The 23311-nt window shown below is 41.1% G+C and overlaps 1 protein-coding gene across 2 annotated transcripts in view; it reads left to right on the top strand.

The window, feature by feature from the left end:
• LOC148037727 (dual specificity protein kinase YAK1 homolog) overlaps positions 1 to 23311 on the top strand; it is a 162404-nt gene that overhangs the window by 21973 nt on the left and 117120 nt on the right. For both annotated transcript variants that reach the window (XM_087676682.1, XM_087676683.1), the window contains one exon: positions 22391 to 22460. In XM_087676682.1, the coding sequence (XP_087532808.1) occupies positions 22391 to 22460 (70 nt within the window). The remainder of the gene's footprint in view (positions 1 to 22390; positions 22461 to 23311) is intronic.

Raw genomic sequence — 23311 nt, 5'->3', positions numbered from 1 at the left:
GATATGATATGGACTATTGTAGATCGATTTAGCAAACAGACATTTCATTCCATGCAAAAAAATATTAATTGCATCTCAAGCTGCTCAATTGTTTCTGAAAACTGTTTTCACTAACCACGGTTTACCAAAAGTTAATATTTCTGATCGTGATTCTAAATTCTGCAATAATTTTTGGACTACTTTATTTGCTAACTTAGGAACAAAGATTGATTTTTCATTTGTATTTCATCCTGAAATAAATGGACAAACAGAAGCTACAAACAATACAATCTTGAATCTTTTACGTGCATATACAATTTCAAAACCACAAACCTGGGATACACACTTACATTTACTTCAGTTTGCATACAATAATACACCACATATAGCTACAAGAAAAACACATTTTGAAATCATTTATGGATATAGATTGTCTACATCTTTTACTTCATTGTCAAACAAAGTTAAAGCTGCTGATAATATTACCCACATGCATGCTACTATTTTCGATGAAGTCAAAGATATGATTGCGAAAGCCCAGTATTTATATACTAAACAAGCAAATAAGAAAAAAAAAGCTATGAATTTTATAGTTGATGATTATGTTTGGTTACGAATTGAAAAACGAAGACTATAAAGTGTTGAGAAACACCCTGTTGTAAAGCTAGCTCCTCGATTTTATGGACATTTCAAAATCATTCACAAAATCAATGACAATTTCTTTAAATTAGAACTACTTCAACACTGGAAAATCCACAACACTTTTCATATCAGTTTGTTACGACCTTTCAAAGGCCAATTACCTATCCACCTTGTTTATGAAAATACTCATTTGTTAGAAGAAGAAACTGAAATCCTTGAACCTGAGACTATTTTAGATACCGACTTCATAACCACTAGAACGGCCGTAGATATTTTAGATATTTAGTAAAATTTAAAAATTATCTTGTTGAAGAGGCCCAATGGATGCACACTTGTGATCTAAGTGCTTACCTTTCACTGCTCGCTCCACATTGAGCTAATAGCAATTGAGGACAATTGCTATCCCACCCCGGGGGTATGATGCCAGGAGACATATTCCACGGTGGATTCTGTGAGGTTTTGAGATGGATTTTGTAAAATTATATTTATTTGCCGGGCTCGTACACAAGGTGGATTCCTTGTACGAAAAGTCGATGGGGATGCCTGTCCTTTTCAGGCATCTTGTTAATTTATTGTGCAAGTGGGTGATTCCGCAAAATACATATTTAAATTAATGGACGTTTATGAGTTTAGAGTGCGCACTCGTATTAAAGAAATATTAGGACAGAGTTCCAATCTATTTATTTATTTTGTAGCTGAAGACTGCTAGGTATTCACTTTTGTCTGTTTAATTTTATTATTTTCTAATAATTGTGAATGCTTCAATTGATGTGTAGAGTAAGTGGCGGTGGCGCTGGGAAGCACTGGATGATAGCGTGTATTCAAGTTACTTAGAAAAAATTATCATTTTTGATGGGCGCGCGTCTTAGGCGTGACGCCAATATTTATTTTGACGCACTTATTTATTAAATGGCTTAACATATATTTGTTATTCTGTATGCGTATGGGTGCATGATTTAAATATTTATTATTGGTCATTGTATTTGGGCACAGTCCGACTCTTCGAGCGCCCAACCACTTTATTTTTTATTTGGACAAAAGCAAACACAAAAGCTAAAGCGTGCTAATTGTAAATTTGGGCTATTTTTTAGCTTGGACATGAATAATATATTAAATACATGCCTTGTGGGGCACTCACATAAGGCATGGGGGGAAGATTGTAACCAATTGGTTTTCTTGCTTCATGTCGTGCAAGTCTACTCTCTTGGTTTTTGAGCAAAAAGTAGAGTTCTTTGTTCTTGGGGACCTTTCGGCGCTTGTTACGTACGCATATGGCATCCAATTTGCGCACCAGGCTACTCGACTCCTTCCTCTTCTTCGGCTACCCAGTTTGCTCCACTGAGAGACAACGATTGTTGCCCACCTCTTGCTCATTCTGAGCCCCACCGTTTCTCACCCTCGACTACTCAGGTTCAAGAGGCTATCTCTGGGAGCTCTTTGGCACCCCAGATACCTTCTTTGGCCCGATTGGCGGCACTTTCTTCGTCATTAGACATTTCAGAGTCCATGATCCATGAGTTTTTGGATTCCCTATCTACTTCAGAGGGGGATTCAGAGGGAGATGTTATTTCTTTGCCCTCAGAGGGGGCATCTACTTCTTCTTCGACTTCAGCGGGGGCCTCTCTACCTCCCATCTTAGAGGGGGAACCTACTTCACATGAAGTTCTTCATCCATCCTCTACTTTCTTGGGGTGGTTGTCTTCGATCAGTCATCTCTTTTATTGATACCCATGATCTTCAGGTACCACCTAGATCGGGACCTCGGAGGTTCAGCCGTAACTTGGTGATGAGGCCTTCGTATTCCTTCCAGCATAGTTGCACAGAGCTAGTGGCTTCTCTCCCAAGGTTGAGATTCGGGTTCTCCAGTTCACTCTGTCTACTGTTCTTTACTGCATATTACCTTTTAGTTGGAAATGTTGGATCTTAGGGATTCTCTGCATCTTCTTCCTCCTCTTCTCTTCTTGCCTTGGTCACTTGGTTAGCATGGAGCCACCTCCCGAGATCGAGTACGGGCACATCCTTATGGTCCTCGGCACCACACAAAGTCCGACATTCCTCTTTGCATTACATGTTTCTTTATCTTTATACTAGGGCGCTTGGGCAAGTGAACAATTTCTCGAGGGACGCTGTCCAAGTGGCACTTGCTGCATGCACATTCTTCAGCATGTAGCATTGCATCTCCACCTCACTCTTCTATCGTTCCCCTTTTTTGGGCTTGAGAGGGGGTGTTGAGAAACCCTTCACCCTTCACCCGTAGTTTGAGTTTTTGCGTTTTTGCGTTTTTGTGTTTAGGGTTTGCGTTTAGGATTTGCAGCCCCAAAAGAGGCTCCATCCTAGACTGACTGTGCCTATTTATAGGCAACTCTCTTATTCATTCCTCACGGATGATTCATTCAGTCCATCACCTCTTCTCTCCAACCTCTCCACTACTCTCACATCCCTTCAGGAGGACATTGCAGTTCGTGGTTCGTGGCTGTCTTCATCATCTTCCTTGTGCTACGGCACCCTTGTTCCCTTGTATCACATTCACTCCATGATTCAGAACTTCATCCTTTCATTCATCAAAGTTTTTTCTCTCTTCTCTTCTCTTCTCCATGTTTGCCGAGTTTATTCCGTGTTCCTCCTCGCAAACCCTATTGTCTCATTGGTACGTCATCTTTTGACATGTGGTAGAGGCAAAAAAGATAGGTGGAAGCTAGCTAGGTAAGTTGAGCGAGCAAGGAAAACTACCATGTTTAATACCGCGAATATGGTGGATTCAGAGTTGACCACTTCAAAGATTGAAAATGGATAAATGCGCACAGATGTATGTTTACAAGAATAGAATGCCGATGCACTAGAGTTATGTAAGAGATAATGCAATTAGTCATTGCTCATGCAAAATACTATACAATGGTATCACTTGGACACTACCCTTGTAGAAAAATTGTTCATTTGCCCAAGTGCCCTTTTACAATTATGATCATCTTGATGATGTGGATGAAGATATAGAGTATAAAGTAAATACAAATGTCTATAAACAACACCCAGTCACCATCGAGAGAACAATCCACCCCCTCTCAAACTAGAAGGGAAAGCTGGAGAGAGTCACCCTTTTCTTGTCAGTCTAAAGTAGGAGGGGAGGGTGTACCCAATTGGGAAGTAGGTACTGGGGAATTGTGCCTTGGTTAATATATTTGTAAAATTGTCATTGGAAGGCACAAAATCTAGGTGAATAGTACCTAGCTCAACTCGCTCTTTGGTAAAGTGGAAGTGGACTCTAACATGCCTCGTCTACAAGGTGATGATGGGATTACCAGCTAGTGCAATTACACGTTGATTGTCACAGTAGATTACAGTCGAAGCAACACATGAGAAGTGAAGCACCACTAGTAAGCTCCTCAGATAGATGGCCTTGGTGGTACCATCGTATAGAGCCCTATACTTAGCCTCAGTTGTGAAAGCCATCATTGTCTCTTGCTTACGGTTGGACAAGAGATGAGAAGCTGTATCCGAGGAAAAGAGGTAGCTATTGTGGAAACGGTGTCGGAATCTCCTGCCTAGTGAGAATCTGTATAGCCTTGCAAGCACAAACCATGACCAAAAGTCAAGCCATAAGAATAAGTACATCTAAGATATCTTGAAACATGCAAACATGTAGTCCAATGTGACATCCTAGGTGCAGTGAAATGCTGACTAAGCAAACTAATTAAGTATGCTAAATCTAGTCTAGTGTGAATCAACTAAAGAAGCTTTTTGACAATAGACCTATAGGTGTGCTCATTGAAGGGTTGACCGAGAGTATCTTAGATAAGTGGATAGTAGGATCAAGATGCGTGGCCATAGGCCGTGTTTGATCAATGTAATATTGGTCCACCACAACTGAAGAGCGTACTTTTATTGTGCACAAAAATATGACCCTCGGAACGAGCAATCTCCATGCCCAAAAAATAAGACAATTGATTGAGATTGGTAATCTTAAATGTGGAACTAAGTTGGGCCTTAATGTCTGCTATGGTAGAGAATTTAAGCCAGTGAGAAGTAAATTGTCTATATATAGCAAGTTCTAGCTAATTCCCTTTGAAATGATATGAACATATAAGTTTTGGTTATAAGAGAATGGTATCCTAAGTTCTAAGGAACTCATTCATCCTGTAGAAACAAGATTGGGATGCTTGCTTCAGCCCATAAAGAGCTTTCTGCAAATGAAAGACCTTATGTTTCCAGCCAGTAGAAGAAAATCTATGTGGTTGTTCCATATACATTTCCTTCTCCAAATGACCATTCAGAAAGGCACTTTTGACATCAGTGTGATAGATTGGCCAACTGTGGTGAGTGCAACAAATAGATGGAATGATGTCAATTGTACAGTAGGGGCAAAGGTCTCTTCATAGTCAATTTCTTACTTCTGTCAAAACCCTTGCACTACAAGGCAAGCCTTGTACTTGTCTAAAGTCCCATAAACTTTTAGCTTGGTCATAAAAATTCACTTGGTCGCAATGAATTTCTTGTGACTGGGGCAATTCACCAAGGTTCAAGTCTCATTTCGGTCAATACTTTCTAGCTCCTTTTTCATCATGGTCTCTTGCCATTGTGCTAAAGAGCCTCTTGTCAACTTTTCGACTTGGAATGCGCTATATAGTCAGTTGTAAATGTGAAGAAGAGTGTGGAGGCACTGCTAGGTTTTGCATTGAGGAAACATAGAGTGTACGACCATCACCACGACAGAAGCACAACGAGACAAACACAAACACAGAAAGCAAAACTCAAACCATAAACGTAAAATGCAAAACTCAAACACAAATAGAAGAAGGGATATAAGGAATACAACTTTGAAGTGAATGAATACTGTAAATGAATGTAAGAGTATACAATAAGCCCAAGGGCAGAGTAGTGTGTTGGAGGGTAACATCCATCGGAGACGGATCCCAAGTACTGTGATCACCAATCGGAGTGAGAGAAACACCAAATGCTAATTATCAGTGTGAGGAGATTGAGGCAACTGTAGAGGAGGATGCTTGATGATATGGGCGAAGCACCAAAACATAGCAGTAGAACACCGTAGTAAAACGCGGCAGTAGAACGCAGCAGCAAAATGTGGCAATAAAACGCAACAGTAGAATGGCGCAGTAAAATGTCGCAGTAGAGGAGTAATCGGGGTGATGGCAGTAGTTGTGAAGGTTGGAGCGCCACGCGGTGGGAGATTGATGGCTAAGAATTGCACACAAGGATGAGAAACTTGTAGAAAGAGATTAGACTGAATGGGCTAGCCTGTCTATTTATAGATAAGGATGGACCCTCCCAAATTAAGGTTCACTGAACTCTCTCAAATCGCTTCCCTTTTTAGGGATTTCATTAAATTAAGCTTGTTTTGGGGCCGTTTAAGTAGCTAATCAGCATGTAATGCAGTTCTTAGCTCAACATTCCCTCTCAGGCTTAAAACAGAGTGAGAAAGAAAGACCAACCCATTTTGGCCAAGGTGTCCCACCCCAAAGTAGCTAGGGCATCGAACAAGGGTACACCGTGGCTACCCAGTGGCCTACCAAGACAACAGAGGCGATGGCTATCTTACCGAGGGAGTCCAAGTAGTCACCCAAGAGAGGATAGGGCATCAGACAAAGGGTGCTCGTCAGCTGCCCAGTGGCTTACCAAGCCCTACAAAGGCGGATGGAACTACAATGAACTTTGATTTTTGTTATGTTTTGTTTTGTTTTGTTGTTTTTTATAATTGAGAGAGAGTTTGTGGTCGATTGGGAATAAGATGAGAGAATGAGAAGGGATGGTTAGGTCCAACCCATCACAAAATAGATAAGCTACCAATCCACTCAAGGATCTTGAGGACAAGGGAATGGTGATGAAGTAATGGTGGTGTGGTGTACAAACTGCCGGTGGAAATAGCTTAGGATCCATCTAGTGGTGCTTTGCACAATGAGTATGCTACATGCTATGAAATGCTCATGTAGTAGGTGCTACTTGGATAGTATCCCTCGTAGGGAAAATGTTCACTTGCCCAAGCGTCCTAGTACAAAGATGATGAAATCATGCAATGCAAAGGGTGAAGGTACAATTGGGGGGGGGGAGGGGAGGCCGATGTCGAAGACAAGTGGCAAGAACTGTAGAATACCAAGAAGGGTAGGAACCCCCTCTCAACTTGGAATGGCAACACCGAAGGAGGAAGAGGAGCCAAATGTTGGTCTTTATGTGGTGCTGAGAACCATGATCAGAAGAAGCATCCCAACTGGAAGAGCGAGGTAGAGGTCATTGCCATGATAGCATCAAGAGAGATGTTGTATGAATTGTCTCAGGAGGAGAAGCCTCTATGCTGGTAGAAGAGTAAAACTTCTAGGAAGATGAAACTATGAATGGAACGGTGCGCATCCCATGTCTCTAGCTTAGTTAGGACTAGACAAACTTGTGTCGTTAGCCCTGCACTGAAAACAAAGTTTGCAAAAGAGAGTAAGATCTACAATCACAGAGGTCAGCAGTGAGATGTTCTAAAAAGAAAATTAAAACTGAAATGAAAAATGAATTGAATGAACAAGTACAATAATGCAAATGTGTATGTGTGTGTAAATGCAGCAGAAGACTTGAAAATGAAAGGCTAAGTATGGGGCCACGATTGCATATGGCAAGGTGGGGAAGAAGGCCTAGAAGGTGTAGTGGAGTTTCTAGGAATGGATGCGTAAAGTGCAATAGGAATCGGTGCTAGCAGACCAATCGGTCAACCCCTTAGGAGCAGAGTAGGATGGCTGCTAAGACTGTTTGTATGCCACATGTCCAATAGCCGTGGGGGCTGAAGGAGAAGATGGGGCAGCAGGAGGAGGCGTAGCCCCACTAGATTGTGTAGTCGTAGCAGTCTCTTGTGGTTTTCTAGGAGGAAGATCTTGGGCCTTGGTACGATACTCCTCGTCTACATGGCCTGCCGACCTGTGGCAATGAGTGCAAAACCTATATTTCTTAGAAATTTGGTGCCAAAGGGGTCATGTTTCTTTGTCTGTCGGAGGAAGTGGTGTGATCCTTGTTTGGGCTTGCCTTCGTATCTTGCGAGTTCTTGCCATTGTTGAATTTCCCTCTTGAAAAAGAGGTAACCAATCCTCGCCCCTCTAAATACATGTGAGTGGAGGACTTCTTGTGGACTTGATCATGTAGCCTTGCGCAATGCAAAAATTGACACTCAAACTCGTAGGTCGGCAATCTAGGCAGTGAGATAATATGCTAGATAAAATGGAAGTATGTGTCGGGCCAGTTGTTCAAGAAGAACGTGACTTGATTTTCGTTTGACTTTGGAGAGTCAGTAGTGGCAAACTTGGCTAGTAACTGTCGATATTCGGTCAACTTGACTTTCAGATCATCCCCTTTCTTAATGGAAAACTCTTGAAGCTCAAAATCAATGTTTATACACCGAGTACAATCTCAGGCCACATAGTGATCGATGAGATGACTCCAACGTTCCGATGCAAGAGGGAAGTGCTATAATTGAGAGTAAAACTCAGGAAGAAAACCCTGCATCAGCTTGACCTTGGTTGTGGCATTGCGAGCTCTCCATAGATGAATGTAATCAGGGTGGGCTAGGTGAGGGTCTTACAAACATCGGCTCAAGACCAACAACAAGGTCCCAAAGACCCTAAGACTCAAGCTCTTTCTGCATATAGTTCGACCAAGTAGTGAAATTTGACCCATTGAAACGATTCTTATCCATGAAGGCATTCGTGGCCGAGGCAACAAGAGTGGTAATACTCAGATAAGGTGGATAGGGTGGGTATTGTGGTGGAAAGGAGTACAGGTGGAAATGGGTTCCATAGTGCTCACCAAGCATTCGAGAAGTGTGTATGGTGGATCCAAATGTGTGTATGGGGTGACTAGGCATAGACATTGTTGCCGCATGGGGACCCCATGGTGGAGGGATAGGGAAACATGGAGCAGAGGATGGAAATCCTTGCATAGGAGTGACCCATGGAAAGTGTGACGACACACCATAAGCAAAGGATGGAAATCTCTGCATCTGAGAGGTCATGGTGTGTGCGTAGTTGGGGGTAGTAAGGGGGATGCCCATCACAGCCATCCTAGGTGGAAAAGATGTGCCTACATGAGGAAAGGTAGAGGGAACTGTGTTAGAGGGTGGCATTCCCTATAATGAAGTCCCATAGTGCAGAATGGCTTGTGGAAAGGGTAGGCGACAGTGCTAAGAGGTGGAATGTCCCCTAACAAGGCACTGTGATGTGAATATGGAATAGAGAATGAGAATGTGCTAGGAGCGGAGACAGAAGATCCAACTCCCAGTGTGGTAGAGACGGATGTGGAATGTAAGCCGAGGTTTTGAAAATGAGGGTGATATGGCTTCAAGAGAAGAGGGTGGGATGGGAGGGAGAGAAGAAGAGTAATTGACTTGCTCAAATGAAACAGAAGCTGTAGTATACCTAATGATGAATTTTTGCTTCTTGAGTCTCCTCTATTAAGATTTACATACATTTGACCATTTGGATCTTGCACACCATAAGGCAAAATAGGAGAGGGTTTTGATTCAAATGACTCAAAAGGGTTGTATGAACTTGACATAGGGCTTGGGCAAGATGATGAAGACGGATCACTAGTTGTCCCAAATGTCATATTGCCTCCATGATTAGAAAGGTGGCCAACCTTACCAACCAGTTCGAAAGGAGTAGCAAAATTGGAAGGGATGTCTTCTTGTCCATACTTGTTGCGTAGGTACTCCTCAAACTCCTCTGTGAGGTTAATGAAATGTGGAATATCTGGCATGGGTGTAAACATAGAGGGTGATGGTGAAAAATATGGAGTATTGTCTTCCTCGTCGAGTCCATAATACCTCCTTAGGGCCTCCAATGATGGAGTAAGACATCATGGGATCACGAGAAGGTGTCTGTGACATTATGATTCGGTTATGAGTCGTATTGTGTGCCTCCTTCAAAGACTAGCACTCCACAATATCCTTAGGATACTCTTTATAAGAACACTAGCTCTGATATCATGTGAAGAAGAGTGTGGAGACACTGCTATGGTTTGCATTGAGGAAACACAGAGTGTACAACTAGGACAAAAGCACAATGAGACAAACACAAACATAGAAAGCAAAACTCAAACCCTAAATGCAAAACACCAAACTCAAAAAAAACAGAAGAAGGGATAGAAAGAACACAACTTTAAAGTGAATGAGTAGTGTAAATGAATGTAAGAGTATACAGTGTGCCCAAGGGCAGAGCAGTGTGTTTGAGAGTGGCGTCCATCGGAGACGGATCTTGGAGTGATGGAGTGAGAGAAACACCAAACACTGATCACTAGAGTGTGAGGAGGCTGAGGCAACTATAGAGAATGATGCCTGATGATGTGGGTGAAGCAACAAAACATAGCAGTAGAACACTGCAGTAAAACGTGGCAGTAGAACGCAATAATAAAATGCGGTAGTAAAACACAACAATACAACATTGCAGTAAAATGCGGCAGTAAAACGTCGCAATAGAGGAGCAAATGAGATGATGGCAATAGTTGCGAAGGCTAGACCACCACGTGGTGGGAGAGTGATGGCTGAGATTTGCACAGAAGGGCGAGAAACGTGCACGGAAGAGATTAGAATGAATGGGGGCAGCCTGTCTATTTATAGATGAGGATGGACCCTCCCAAATTAGGGTTTAACTGAACTCTCTTGAACCGCTTCCCATTTTAGGATTTTCATTAAATTAAGCTTGTCTTGGGGCTGTTTAAGTAGCTAATCAGCATGGAATGCGTTTCTTAGCACAATAGTAAATAGTGCACAAATGAAGCTTGAGGAGCAAGCTGGGTAGATCTTCTAGGGCCCTCCAAAGTGGAATCCGGTGGAAGGATCCTCAAACCCTGCATGGTTTGGTAGTACCAGCGAGGTAATGGGTGGGGTCTTACAGAGGGGGCATGGGAGAGGAAGAATCAACTGGAAGGTGACATGTGGGTAGTAGACTTGAATGAGAAGGCACTATCTTTGATGTATCACAACGAATTGGCTTGGAGTTTGGTGTAGAAGACTACACAATGTCCCTCTCATAAAAAACTCTCTCTATACGATCACCTGTTTTGTTCGACAATTGAACAAACAACCGGCTTTCACTTGGGAGGAGTATCCTATAAAAATTAGGAGATCGACTCGGGGAGCGAGCTTTCCTATTCTATCGTTAGAAGTATGTATATGAGCACGACACCCGAAGACTCTAAAGTGAAAAACTAGAGGCCTAGAGCAAATGAATGCTTGATATAGGCGCATTTGAGAGATTGCTGCAGTGGGGCACGGGTTGAGGATGTACACTGAAGTGCTAATAGCCTCAATCCAAAGGCGCTTAGGGAGTTCTTTTGTGAAGAGCATAGAGTATGCCATGTTCATGACTATTCGGTTCCTATGCTCTACAACTCCATTTTGGGGAGGGGAGTTGGTAGAGGTGAGCTGGTGAGAGATTCCATGCTCCTTTTGAAACTCGGAAAACATGTGGGAGATAAACTCATAATCACTATCACTCCTTATGCCACCTACATGACAACCAATCGGGTTATGTACTAGGAGCACCCATGGAAGAAAGTAGGTCAATGCATTAAATTTATGCTTTAAGAAATATACCCAAATATACCTAGACAAATCATCCACTATAAAAGAGTAGTATAGTGCACTATTTAAGGTGATAGTGGATGTCGGCCCGCAAAGATCAACATGGATCAATCTAAGGGGCGCCTCAACTCAATGTGTAGATTGTTGAGGGAATGGAACATGATGTTGTTTTCCTAGTTAACAAGCTTTATAAACACCTCTAGACAATTTTAGGTGTGGAAGGCCCCCTCAACCATTCGTAGGTGAGACGGCTCATAAGGAGACTCATACCCAAGATGCCCCAAGCGATAATGCCAAAGACGATGATTGTTCATAGGCTCCTGCATGGTGGCTAAAGCTTGGAACTGGTGGAACCTTGAGTCCTCAGCCGATGGCTCAGAAAGAAATTGAGTCATGTGGTATAGGCCTCTAGGCTGTGCCTCACCATGAGCCATCAATAAACCAGTCTTAGAGTCAAAAAACCTCAACCGTGGTTGTTTTGAAGAAGACCGCTCGCCTCAATTGGCAAAGTTACTAAATAGATAACAAGTTTATTCAAAGTTGGGGGACATGATAGACATTGTCTAATATGGCGAGATCTGGACCTTGGTTAGTAGCAAAAATGACATGACCCTGAGCGTGAATATTGACTAAAGAGTTAATCGTGACTCAAAGACACCCGACTGCAAATGCTCACATGAGAAAAATGTCCCAGATGGGAGAGTAGATGTGCACAGATGTGAAGAGTGGGTCTCTGCAGTTACCTTGTGAGGAGATAACTCGTAGATGTGATCGAGACTCAAGTCCTTGGTTATCTGTAAAGAGACTAGGTGAGCCTCAACAAACTAGTTTGACAAGCCCTTTAGCATCGGAAAAAAAGCTGACTATGATGGTTGGCCGATGGTAGTGTGGGTTTGACCACACAATTGCCCTTGATTTTTGGTTGTCTCCACCCCACCTTCCCTGTTGGGGGTTACTCGACTGAGGGGCGGGGGCCTAAGCCTTTGATTTCGGCTCTGTGGCTCTTAACCTTTGATCAACACTTGTTGTCAAAATGGCCAGTCTTTTGTTGACAATACCTATTCTTTTTAGGTACATTCTGCCACCCGGGTTGGAGAGATGACTGGGTGTTTCCTTGTGACTCACTAGCTTCGTTTTGATTTTGTTTTTGATTTTGATTTTGACATGAAGTTTGGTTTTGTTTTTCCTTCCCTTTCTGTCCCTTCTAAGAAGTGGGAGTGATGGCCTCCTCTAAAGATGTAGAGCTATGAAACCGATTGAATAGCCAAGCATAATGCAGTATATGATACTCAAATTCATAGGTGGGCATGGTAGGTTGTGAGATCACATGCTACGCAAAATGGAAGTATTTTCTTGGGAGTTTGTTTAGAAACATCGTGACTTGGTCATTAGAGGACTTAGCCCCTTTACCACCCTTATCATAGTCCTTTGCTAGTCCCTTTGGAGTCAAGTTATCATAAACTGGTGGCTGCAAAAAGGGTGCATTTGCTGTATAGGCAATATAACTAGTACCATATGAAGCATTTCCATGACCAACATTCATTCCTTGAGTCTCGTATATATCAAGGGGTGCAAATGCATTACCATACATGCCTCTTTGTGCCCTAGGCATCATGTAAATGCTACCATACATGGGATTTTGCATTCCACTAGCCAGACCCAAATACATTAGGCCTTGCATTCCATGCATTGGTTGTTGCATACCACAAGGATTTGTACCATACATCCCCATATGTGGTCCTTGACCAGCCACAACATGGAATATTGTACCACCACAAAAGTACTTCGGGTGCCTTGTACTTGCATGCATACCTTGCTGTCCAAAATCAAGCTTTAAATTGGTCATCATATTCTTCATCTCCTTGTTCGTCGTCAACACCTTTTGTGTTAAAAGGACCCACTTCTTGTTCAATTCCCACATTTTCAGCTTGTTGCCCAAGATGTGGTCTTGTCCAAGATTAGACGTTGCATTCCCCCTTCATTATGTGCATTTTTAGAGTGAGAGGCATCATCACTATTGATCCCATCTCATTGTATGGAGATATGCTTGTTGTAATGCACTCAATTGATCATAAATTTAGCATGAATGCAACTTCTCTGGCTTGCACACAAGTACCTTAGGTCCACCTACCCAAGGGAGTTGATGGATCCCGGCAATGGAGCCATGAAACCAGCCTTTCTTTATGGCAAGGGTGGTAATGATGTGATTATCCACAAATTACAGCAAGCAATAAAATTGAAATGAAGTAAAATACAATAATCACCACTTGATCTTAGACAATGGACATCCTGTTGGCCTCAAAAGTGGCGCCTCTTTGGTATTTCTTTAACTTGTATTGCAAATGGATGGAGTACACTGAGATTCTCTAACCTCTTCCACTAATCCAAATGCCTCTTACTGTCACAAATGACCAGCAACTCTTCAAACCAATTTACCTCTTGGTTTGCTTAGGGATTGGCCTTCACCTTGCTCCTTAGATGACAAATTCAACCCCAAATTCAATGTTGGTTGGCTGGCCTCTTGGAATTCTCTGAAATTCCGTTATTTCAACTATTGAATTGTAAGTACTAGGTAGCTTGAAGTCCAAGTACTAGGCCTTGAATTTTGAGTACGCTTGCTGAAGTGGTTGTTAAATCCTAATTTTTGTTGTAAATGAGAGTTTATAGCAGAGAATCCTTGAATTCTTCACCTCCAATGACTAGAATTGCTGAAATTAGTTGAGAGAACTTGATATGGTTGAGTGAAGAGAGAGAGTGCTGATGAGAGAGAAAATTCAAAGATTTATCATGCCAAAATAGGTTGTAATCTGTTGCTAAAGTGGCTGTCAAACCCTAATTTTTACTATAAATTAGAGTTTATAGTAGAGAATCCTTGAATTCTCCACCTCCAATGGCTGGAATTGCTGAAACTAGCTAAGAGAACTTAGTATATGGCTGAAGGAAGAGAGAGAATGTTGAGAAGAGAGAAAATTCAGAGATCTATTGCACCAAAATAGGCTGTAATCTGCTGCCACCTTGTTGTGTATGGCTGATTCATTGCAGCCCAGTCCCTAAAGGGGTTCAAAATGCTATGGCTTGCCCTAGGGAGAGCCAAAATTGCTGGCACTTGATATCCACAACTGTTGCGAGCTCCTGAGGACCGCTGAGCAGCTGTCGTCTACTGCAAATACCCATTCTAGTGGCTGTAGCAGCTCCCACAACATGTGCCTATAGGTGTATAGTCGTTCTCCTCCTTGCCTTGGTATCTCCCAAGTTGGCATGAGCTCTCCCCCACCTCCAACGACCTTTTGCTGTAGGGGCAGGTTTTGCCAAGTTTTATTATTTCCCTTCATAGCTAGATGGAGGGCTCCAAAGATGCATTACCCACAACCAAGTATATTTTGCTACATGAAAGATGACTTCAATGGGCTTCTCAGGGTGCTTGGCCTACCATTGTGAAACTTACACATCAAATGTGCACCTCACATTTGCACATTTTACTAACACTTAATTAAATGCCACGCAAAGCATCAAAATTTCACGTTCTTGTGACAACACCAATGTTACAAATTGATTTCAATAAACCTTTTGAGGTTTATACAAATGTGGGTGATTATATTATGGGTATTGTTCTTTATTAGGATGGTTGACTTGAAAAGGGTGGTAATAACCTGATTTAACCGTAATTAGCTTGTTGGCCCCAAAACTATTACATATTTCGCTTGTTGTCATTAATGACTAGCAAGCCTTCAAATCAATTTGCCCCTTGATTTGCTAGGGGAGTGCTCCTTGGGAAATAAATTTAGCTCCAATTGACTAGTTGGCCTGTTGAATTTCCATGAAATTTTTCAATTTCAGTTGTTGGAATTTAAGTCTTAGGCCTTTAATTCTGAGCACGCATCTTGAGGTAGCTGTCAAAACTCTAATTTTTGTTGTAAATTAGGGTTTACAATAAAGATTGATCAAAATCTCTTTCTCTGATGGCTCAAATTACTGGTAAATGTTGAGGCAGGATGAAAATAGGTTGGAGGATGAGAGAGAATACTAAAGAGAGAAAATTCACACTTCCATTACGAGAAAATGGAAGAAATCAGCTGTTTCTTTGTCAAGACAACCATGAGAGTAACACCCCGAATATTGCAAAATCTTAGACCATAGGATTGGGATGTTGCCCTATGGTGAAACCAGTATTCCTCCTTGGATAGATTGATACCTCCTTGGATAGGGTGATATATAACTTGATTAAGGACTAATTACAGCAAGTATAAAATTCACATAAATTGAAAATGCACACTTTACTACTTTAATCTTGAACATTGGACACCCGATTGGCCCCAAATTGGCGCCCCTTGTGGTATTTTTTTATTTTATATTGCAAATGAAAGGAGTACAGTACAACTAGGATTCTTTGATATTCTCCACTAATCCAAGTACCTCTTACTGTCAAAATTGACCACCAAGCCTCTAAACCAATTCGCCCCTTGGTTTGTTTGGGGATTTTTGGCCTTCACTTTGCTCCTTGAAAGACAAATTCAGTTCCAAATCTAATATTGGTTGGTTGGCTTCTTGAATCTCCTTGAAATTCCTCAATTTCAGTTACTAGAATTCAAGTCCTAGGCCCTTAATTTTGAAGACACATCTCGAGGCGGCTATTAAAATCCTAAATTTTACTGTAATCTCTTCCTATGATGGCTCAAACTGCTATAAAATGTTGAGATAACTTGAGAGATGGCTAGGGATGAGAGAGAATGTTGTAGAGAGAGAAATTTGAGAGTTTTATTGCGAGAAATGTTGAAAAACTATTGCTGCGCTGTGCAAACAACTATGGAAGTTATCACCTATAGATTAGGGTTACTAGAAAGAATGGTGCCCCCTCTTGTATACTGTCATCTATACCAGAAGAACCTTGGGCTGTTGTCATCTGCTCCTAGAGAGCTCCAATTTGCTGTTACTTGTTGTAGGACTGGTCCATGGTGGCTGCAAATCACATCAAGAGTATTTTTGTGCTCTTTAACAGCCTTCTCCTCTCTCACAATGGCTAGAATAGACTCCAACAGCTCTTAAAAACGTTTTTCTCACTTGCATGGGCAAGTTTTGCCAAGTGGCAGCCTTCTAATCCCATTTTTTGGTATTATCCAGTTTATTAAATTAATGTTTAGAATATCAATTGTAAAAATTAATTTAATAATTAATCTAGTTCTAAAAAATTTAATTTTACCAGCCAATGATTAAATTGGCTAGGCTAATTTGTATTCCGAGTATCCTTGAGCAGTTATTGACTCTTAGATTGATATTAATTAATCAATTAGTGTCTAGTCTCTAATGTCACCACCGATATTAGTGGCTAATAAATTGATCTAGGCCAAAATTTGACATCGGGTACTACCTAGTACCTATCAAACATAACTTATTACAACATTTGCCTTTGACACCCACTGCATCCTCGAGGTCTTTGGCTTGTTACCATGAAATAACTGCCATGTGCATCACATGTGCTAAACAACCTTGCACATTTGGTTAATATCTCAATCAAATGTTATCTGCAAGATTAGAGCATCCCAAAATTCCACGTCCCTATGATAGGTAGTATCTCGTCTCTTAGCAATTTTATAGGTTTAGTTTGAAAGAGAAAGACGAGATAGCTAGGCAACTTTAAGACTATTTAGCTAAGGGTATTATTGAGCTTAGTAAATCTTGGTGGGGCGTACTTGTACTTCTTGCTAAATAGAAGGATGGCATGATGTGCTTTTGGTGATCATCAAGAATAAGTATCTGTTGCCTAGGATGGATGACCTTATAGATCAGCTTGGTGGTGCGTGATATTTCACCAAAATTGATCTTAGGGCCAGTTACCATTAGATATGGATCGCTTTGAAGAATGTTTCAAAAACTACATTTTGAACCTATATTGACATTATCAATTTTTGATTTTACCTTTTGGATTGATCAATGCTTCTGCAACTTTCCAGCAGATGATGAATGACTTATTTCATCCATATCTCGGAAAGTGGATAGTTGTTTTCCTCAACGATGTTCTTATCTATAGTAAGTTTGTTAGAGGAGTATGCAAAACATTTGCACATCATCTTATGTCTTTTAAGATGAGAGCAATTGTTTGCGAAACTATCCAAGTGTAAATTTTTTCACATGGAGCTTTTATATCTTGGTCATGTCATCCCGATTGATGGTAGGTTTGAGTAGTGCTTGATTGGCCTATTTCGGGGACCATAAAACAAGTAAAATCTTTTCTAGGTTTTACTGGGTTTTTTCGGAAGTTCATAAAGGGCTATGTTCATTGCTGAGCCCTTGACATGTTTGCTTAAGAGTATCCGAAGAAAAAAGAAACATGTTAGTCCACAGGGTGTTTGGATTACTAATGAGCTCGATTAATGTTTTGAAACATTGAAATGATTGGTTACCAGTGTACCGATGTTGCAGATTATCGATCCGAATAAAACTTTTGAGGTTTGTATGGATGTGAGTGATTATGGTTTAGGTGTTGTCCTCGATCAAAATGGTTGACCTATTGCATTTGAGAGCAGTAAGCTCACCGACACCCAAATACCTTATACCACCCAAGAGAAGGAATTATTGGCAGCTATCCATGCCCTTAAAAAATAGCATCATTATTTATATAGTGCCCGGTTTATTATTTGCGTAGATTACCATTCATTAAAATACTTTTGTGATTAGCCTAATCTTTGTGGCCGCAAAGTGAGATGGGTGGAGTCTATGCAAGAGTTTGACTTCAAAATTTGCTATACAAAGGGTGCAACTAATGTGGTTGCCCATGCTTTTAGTTGAATTCTTGAAGTTAATGCCTTATCCTTCTCTGAAATCTTGACTAATTTCTATCTTTGTCTCAAAGGGCATTGCCAAAACGATCTTCACTTTGGTAAGATGTGGCAATTGGTTCAAGAGGAATCAAGTAGTCCAAGATGCTTTGGCACTCTGGATGTTCAACTGACTACTGAGAGAAAGATGGTTGAAAAGTATTCGATTCGTAATGGATTACTCTTAAAAAAGGCAAAGTGTGTGTACTCGATGGTTAGGATACCCGTAAGAAAATTTTATATGAATGTCACGATGTGCCAAATGCTGAACATCCTGGCATACACTAGACTTTGACCTTGATTACTTGCTACTTTTATTGGCTACTTATTAAGAATATGGTTGAGTCTTATATGCGTGAATGCGTGCAGTGTTAGCTTAATAAAGCTAAAGGGTATAGATAGGCGTGGATGTTACATCGTTTACACATTCTTGATAGAAAGTGGAGTAAATATTTCTATGGATTTTGTAGTAGGATTGCCATGTACGAATCGAGGTCATGATGTAATCCGGGTTGTGGTCGACTGATTGATAAAAATGGATCGAACCATTCCCACAAAGATGACTATGAAAACCCATGAGTTGGCTACTCTCTTTGTTAAACATCTTTATAGACTTTATGGTTTGCCCGATGAAATAATCAGTGATTAGGATCCTAAGTTCACAAATCATTTTTGCAAGTGGTTTTCCAAAATTTGGAAACTCAGTTATTCATATCGTTCTTGGAACATCCTAAAACTGATGGACAGACCAAAATAACAAATCAGACCATGGAGGATGTATTGCGTGTATATGTCTCTTGTAGGCAATCTCATTTGGAGCATTATCTTCCCTAGATTGAGTTTGCTTATAATAGGACTATTGTTTATAGCCCATTTATGCTTATGTATAGTTATGAACCGAAACCACTGATTGCCATAGAGCTCAAGGGGGTAAAAATGCAGTTTTTAGTTGATTTTATGCACGATATGCAATAGATGTTGATGATCGCTAGAAAAAACATAAAAACGGCCAAGGATTGTACCATGTTTTATGCTAATCAACACTATACTTCTCAAGAGGTCTAGGAGGGTATGTGATTTTACCTTAAAGTCCCAAAGGAATCCGATTCAATGACTATTGGCAAGTGTTGTAAATTGTCTTCGAGGCATTGTGATCCTTTCTAGATTACCAAGAAGGAAAGTAACATATTCTATGAGTTGTATTTACCTTTGCAAATCAAAGTTCGCCCTTTGTTTCATGTGAGTCATTTAAAAGAACGATTGGGACAAGATGAACTAGTTGTTCTGATGGAGAAAGTCCCACAGCTTGAGAATACCGCTCAACATGTTCCACTTGAACCCAAATTGATTCTTAATGGACTCAAGACCCTATTGTGCACATTCATTGTGTGATTACTACTCTTAGACTCTTGGATTGTTGGTTGACGGATCTATATACTAGGATTTTGTGGATTGGTGATATGGGATGCCTACCCTTGGGATTTGGTCATGACCCAGAGTGCTATTAGCTCCCTGGCTCAGGGGTGAGTCCGTTTGGGTCTATGGTTGGGAGGTGATTTTGATGTCAAGTCTCTTTTATTGTGAATACGGCTTGTATTGTGAAGACTTTGGTCACATGTGAAGAGTTTGGTGGAGTCTTATGTTTGCGAGTGCGTGCAGTGCCAACTTAATAAAGATGAATGGCATAAACAAGCAGGGATATTACATCCTTTACCAATTCTTGATAAGAAGTGGAGTAGCATTTCTATGGATTTTGCAGTAGGATTACCCCATACGAATCAAGGTCATGGTGCAATCTGAATTGTAGTCGGTTGATTGACAAAAATGGCTTGATTCATTCGTGCAAAGATGACCATCAAAAGCCACGAGTTGGCTGGTCTCTTTGTGGAGTATCTTTATAGACTTTATAGTCTACTCAATGAAATAGTCAGTGATTGAGATTCTATGTTTATACTCCATTTTGGGAAAATGGTCTTCCAAAAAATGGAAACTCAATTGTCTATGTCGTCCTTGGATCATCTTGAGACTAATGGACAAACCGGGATGAGAAATTAGACCATGGAGGATATGTTGCATGCATATATTTCCCCTTGACAATCTGAGTAAGAGCATTATCTTTTATAGATTCAGTTCGCTTATAACAATACTAAGCATTTGGCTACTAGATGTAGCCCATTTATGCTTATGTATAGTTATGAGCCGAAACCATCAATTGTTATCAAGCTCAAGGGAGTTAAAATGCAGTTTGTGCTTGACTTTCTGCACAATATATAGGAGATGTTGATGATTGTGAGGGAGAGCATTAAAATGGCCCAAGATCATGCTATGTTTTATGCTAACCAACGTCATACTTCTTGAGAGCTCCAAGAGGGAATGTGGGTTTACCTGAAAGTCCCAAAAGATTCTGATTCAATATTTATTGGAAAGTGCTATAAGTTATCTTTGAGGTATTGTGGTTCTGTCCAAACTACCAAGAAGGTAAGTAGCATATCCTATGAGCTTGATTTACCTCTAGAGATTTGAGCTCACGTTGTGAGAACTTGCTCGTGTGGTCTACTTGAATCCAAATCGGTTCAAGTCTTGAACCCGAATCAGTTCTCGACCATTGGACTAAATGATTGTGTGAGACTATGTATCTCGAGTAACAGTTGTTTTCCTCACTTTATTCTTGAGGATATTGCTAAAGAAAACAATCATTCATAAGGGGGAAAGTGTTACATCCTTGGACATTTGGATGGATGCTAGTAGCATTGGTCAAAGTGGTCATCAAGTGACTTAGTGTGAATGCACTAAAGGCACTTCGGAGTGGGTGCTAGTAGCATTGGTCACAATGGTCATCAAGTGCCTTAGTGTGAATGCACTAAGGGCACTTCGGGATTAGGGCAACCGAGTCCTATTTATAGGACTCAAGGCCCTATTGTGCACATCATTGTGTGATCACCACTCTTGGACTTGTGGCCCATAGGCCTTCATGTTTGTACACCAAGATGGTATGGCCTACTGCTATGGGATGCCAACTCTTGGGATCTAGTCATGATCTAGTATGTTGCTAGCTCCTAGGCCTAGGGGTGAGCTTGTTTGGCTCGATGGCTGGGAGGTGAGTCTGGTGTCCATTCCCTATATGTGCTAGCTCCCAAGTCTCAGAGGTGAGCTTGTTTGGCTCTATGGCTGGGAGGTGAGTTTGATGTCCATTCCCTATATATGCATGGATATAGCTTGTGTTGAGTCTCGTATGCAGGTTGGATCCTAAGTGGATGTTTCAGCCACTCCTTCCTATAAGGGAATCAACACTAGGCTGCAAGAGGAATGGTTTGAAAATGCGTTTCAACTTTGTGATCTCCAACTACTTAATTGTAGTTCATACTAAGGGAAGCTGGTGCTCACTAAGATTCACGGGTAATGTTGAAGTTTTGGAGAAAGCTTCGAGCTGGTTTGGTGCTAGACTGTATATTAAGTGCAAATTCAACTTGTGGAGCTAAACTTTCAGAAGCTGCATCCACATATGTTGCCCAAGGATATGGAAGGCAAGGGATGGGGGAAGTGAGGGAAGATGGAGGAGGGTTTAAGGGAATAATAAACACAGCGTTGGCAGAAAGAAGAGGGGCATGGGCAAGGGGCCTGTTGATGTTATTAACATAGCAGAAACTTGACCAATTGACAGGGTGGCACAAATAGGCGGTGCAAGGGGAGGTGAATGAGGGGAGGTGTGGAGCATGGGAGTAGGCACTGGGGGCCATTCAGAAATTGTGCTTGGGGGGGAAGAAGGGGAGGATAAGGAGGCACAGGCTATACAGGCAGCAAAGTGGGAGAGAAGAGCTGGAAGAGGAGAGGGGCAGTGCAGCCACATAGTCAATTACAGGAAGTGCTGGTGGCACAGGTCGAGGTTGGTCACCCTGTTCTGGGTTTCTACAACATAAGAGTGAAAATGTCCTTCATACAAGAAACAAAATTATGTGCAAAATGGAGTGAAAATCTTAGTTGTACAAGTTGGAATATGGAGTCTTGTCTCATTATTGCTAGATGATTGAAAACTTATGGTTTTCTCATGAAATTTTGTTCACGTGTAAATATTACCTATCTGTTTGTTGTTTTAGAAGACATGATATAGAAGAATAACCCTTAGCCATAGAAATGCCTGGATATTCAAGCTTTTAACAATCATGCATGTGAGTAGTAAACTCTGTAACTGGCTAGCCTGAAGCTTGGCTGCCTAACCTGTTGTATCAAGCTGTAGACTGCAATAAGTCTTAATGTGCTGATATGTGGGGTGCATTTTCCATAGTCTTTTGTCTTATAATTGATCATGTTCCACATATATCAAGAAGGGACATGCATTTTAGAGCACCTTGCTGAACTTTCTTCACTGTTACTCAGCCTTCTGCTAAAAATTTTTCAGGTTTGAACTGCTAAAAATCAACAAGTATAAGGGGATTTCACTGAACCTTGTTCGTGATTTTTGTGTACAGGTACGTTTTGGACCTTTGTGGCATTGAGATAAATTAGACCTTACAAGGCTTGATGATTTGGTGCATGTGAAGTTTTGCAAAGAAATAATGACATTGCTAGTAGTTTTTCCATTTTGATGAATGCCATGAACTTAGCATTGTGTGAAACAATTTAACACTGCAAAATGCCGAGAGCTAGAAAAGTAAGAATACGAATAGTTACAAGTGAAATGAAGCAAATTAAGATCTGGATTGAAGAGACATAGGCATAACCTTTGTGTGTGTGTAAATAAGCCATTTGGCAAAAAATAAACAAAGCAGATTTTATTTTTGCTATTTGGGATCCCTTTGTAGGCTTTTTTTTGTAAGGAAATGCTAGGGCACATAGAGAAACACAGAGTGCATAACCTGTTGAGCTAAAATATGCATTACTTGCTGATTAGCCTCTTAAACAGCCCAAAAACACACTAAAAATGCTCTTTTAGAGTAAAACCCTAAAACGGGGAGTGGTTCGAGAGAGTTTAGTGAAAGCCCTAATTTTTGGGGTGCCCTTCCACATCTATAAATAGATAGGCTGCTCCCATTCAGCTATTATCCTTGTTTGCAGGTTACACCAGCCCACACACTCTCTGCTGCTGTTGGTGCCTAGTTTCCAGCTTGCAGCCCGCCTTCATCTGCTGTCGAGCCATCGACTGCAGCCACATTATCTTCAGCCTGTCCATTTTTGTAGGCGACAGCTCTCAGCTGCTGGCGACTGCTCCAAATTGTCCTAGACTGCTGTTCAGCTTGCTGTCCATCATCTCCAGGGTCAGCCAACCTACGTTTTCAGCATTGCAGGCCTTGACACTCTCAGACACTGTTTCAAATCTGTT

The sequence above is a fragment of the Lygodium microphyllum genome, chromosome 4, assembly GCF_053477565.2.
Source record: "Lygodium microphyllum isolate KBCC chromosome 4, Lygodium_microphyllum_v1.1.10, whole genome shotgun sequence".
NCBI lineage: Eukaryota > Viridiplantae > Streptophyta > Polypodiopsida > Schizaeales > Lygodiaceae > Lygodium > Lygodium microphyllum.
Note: the sequence above shows the minus strand (reverse complement) of the source record. Positions and strands in the feature narration are given on the sequence as shown.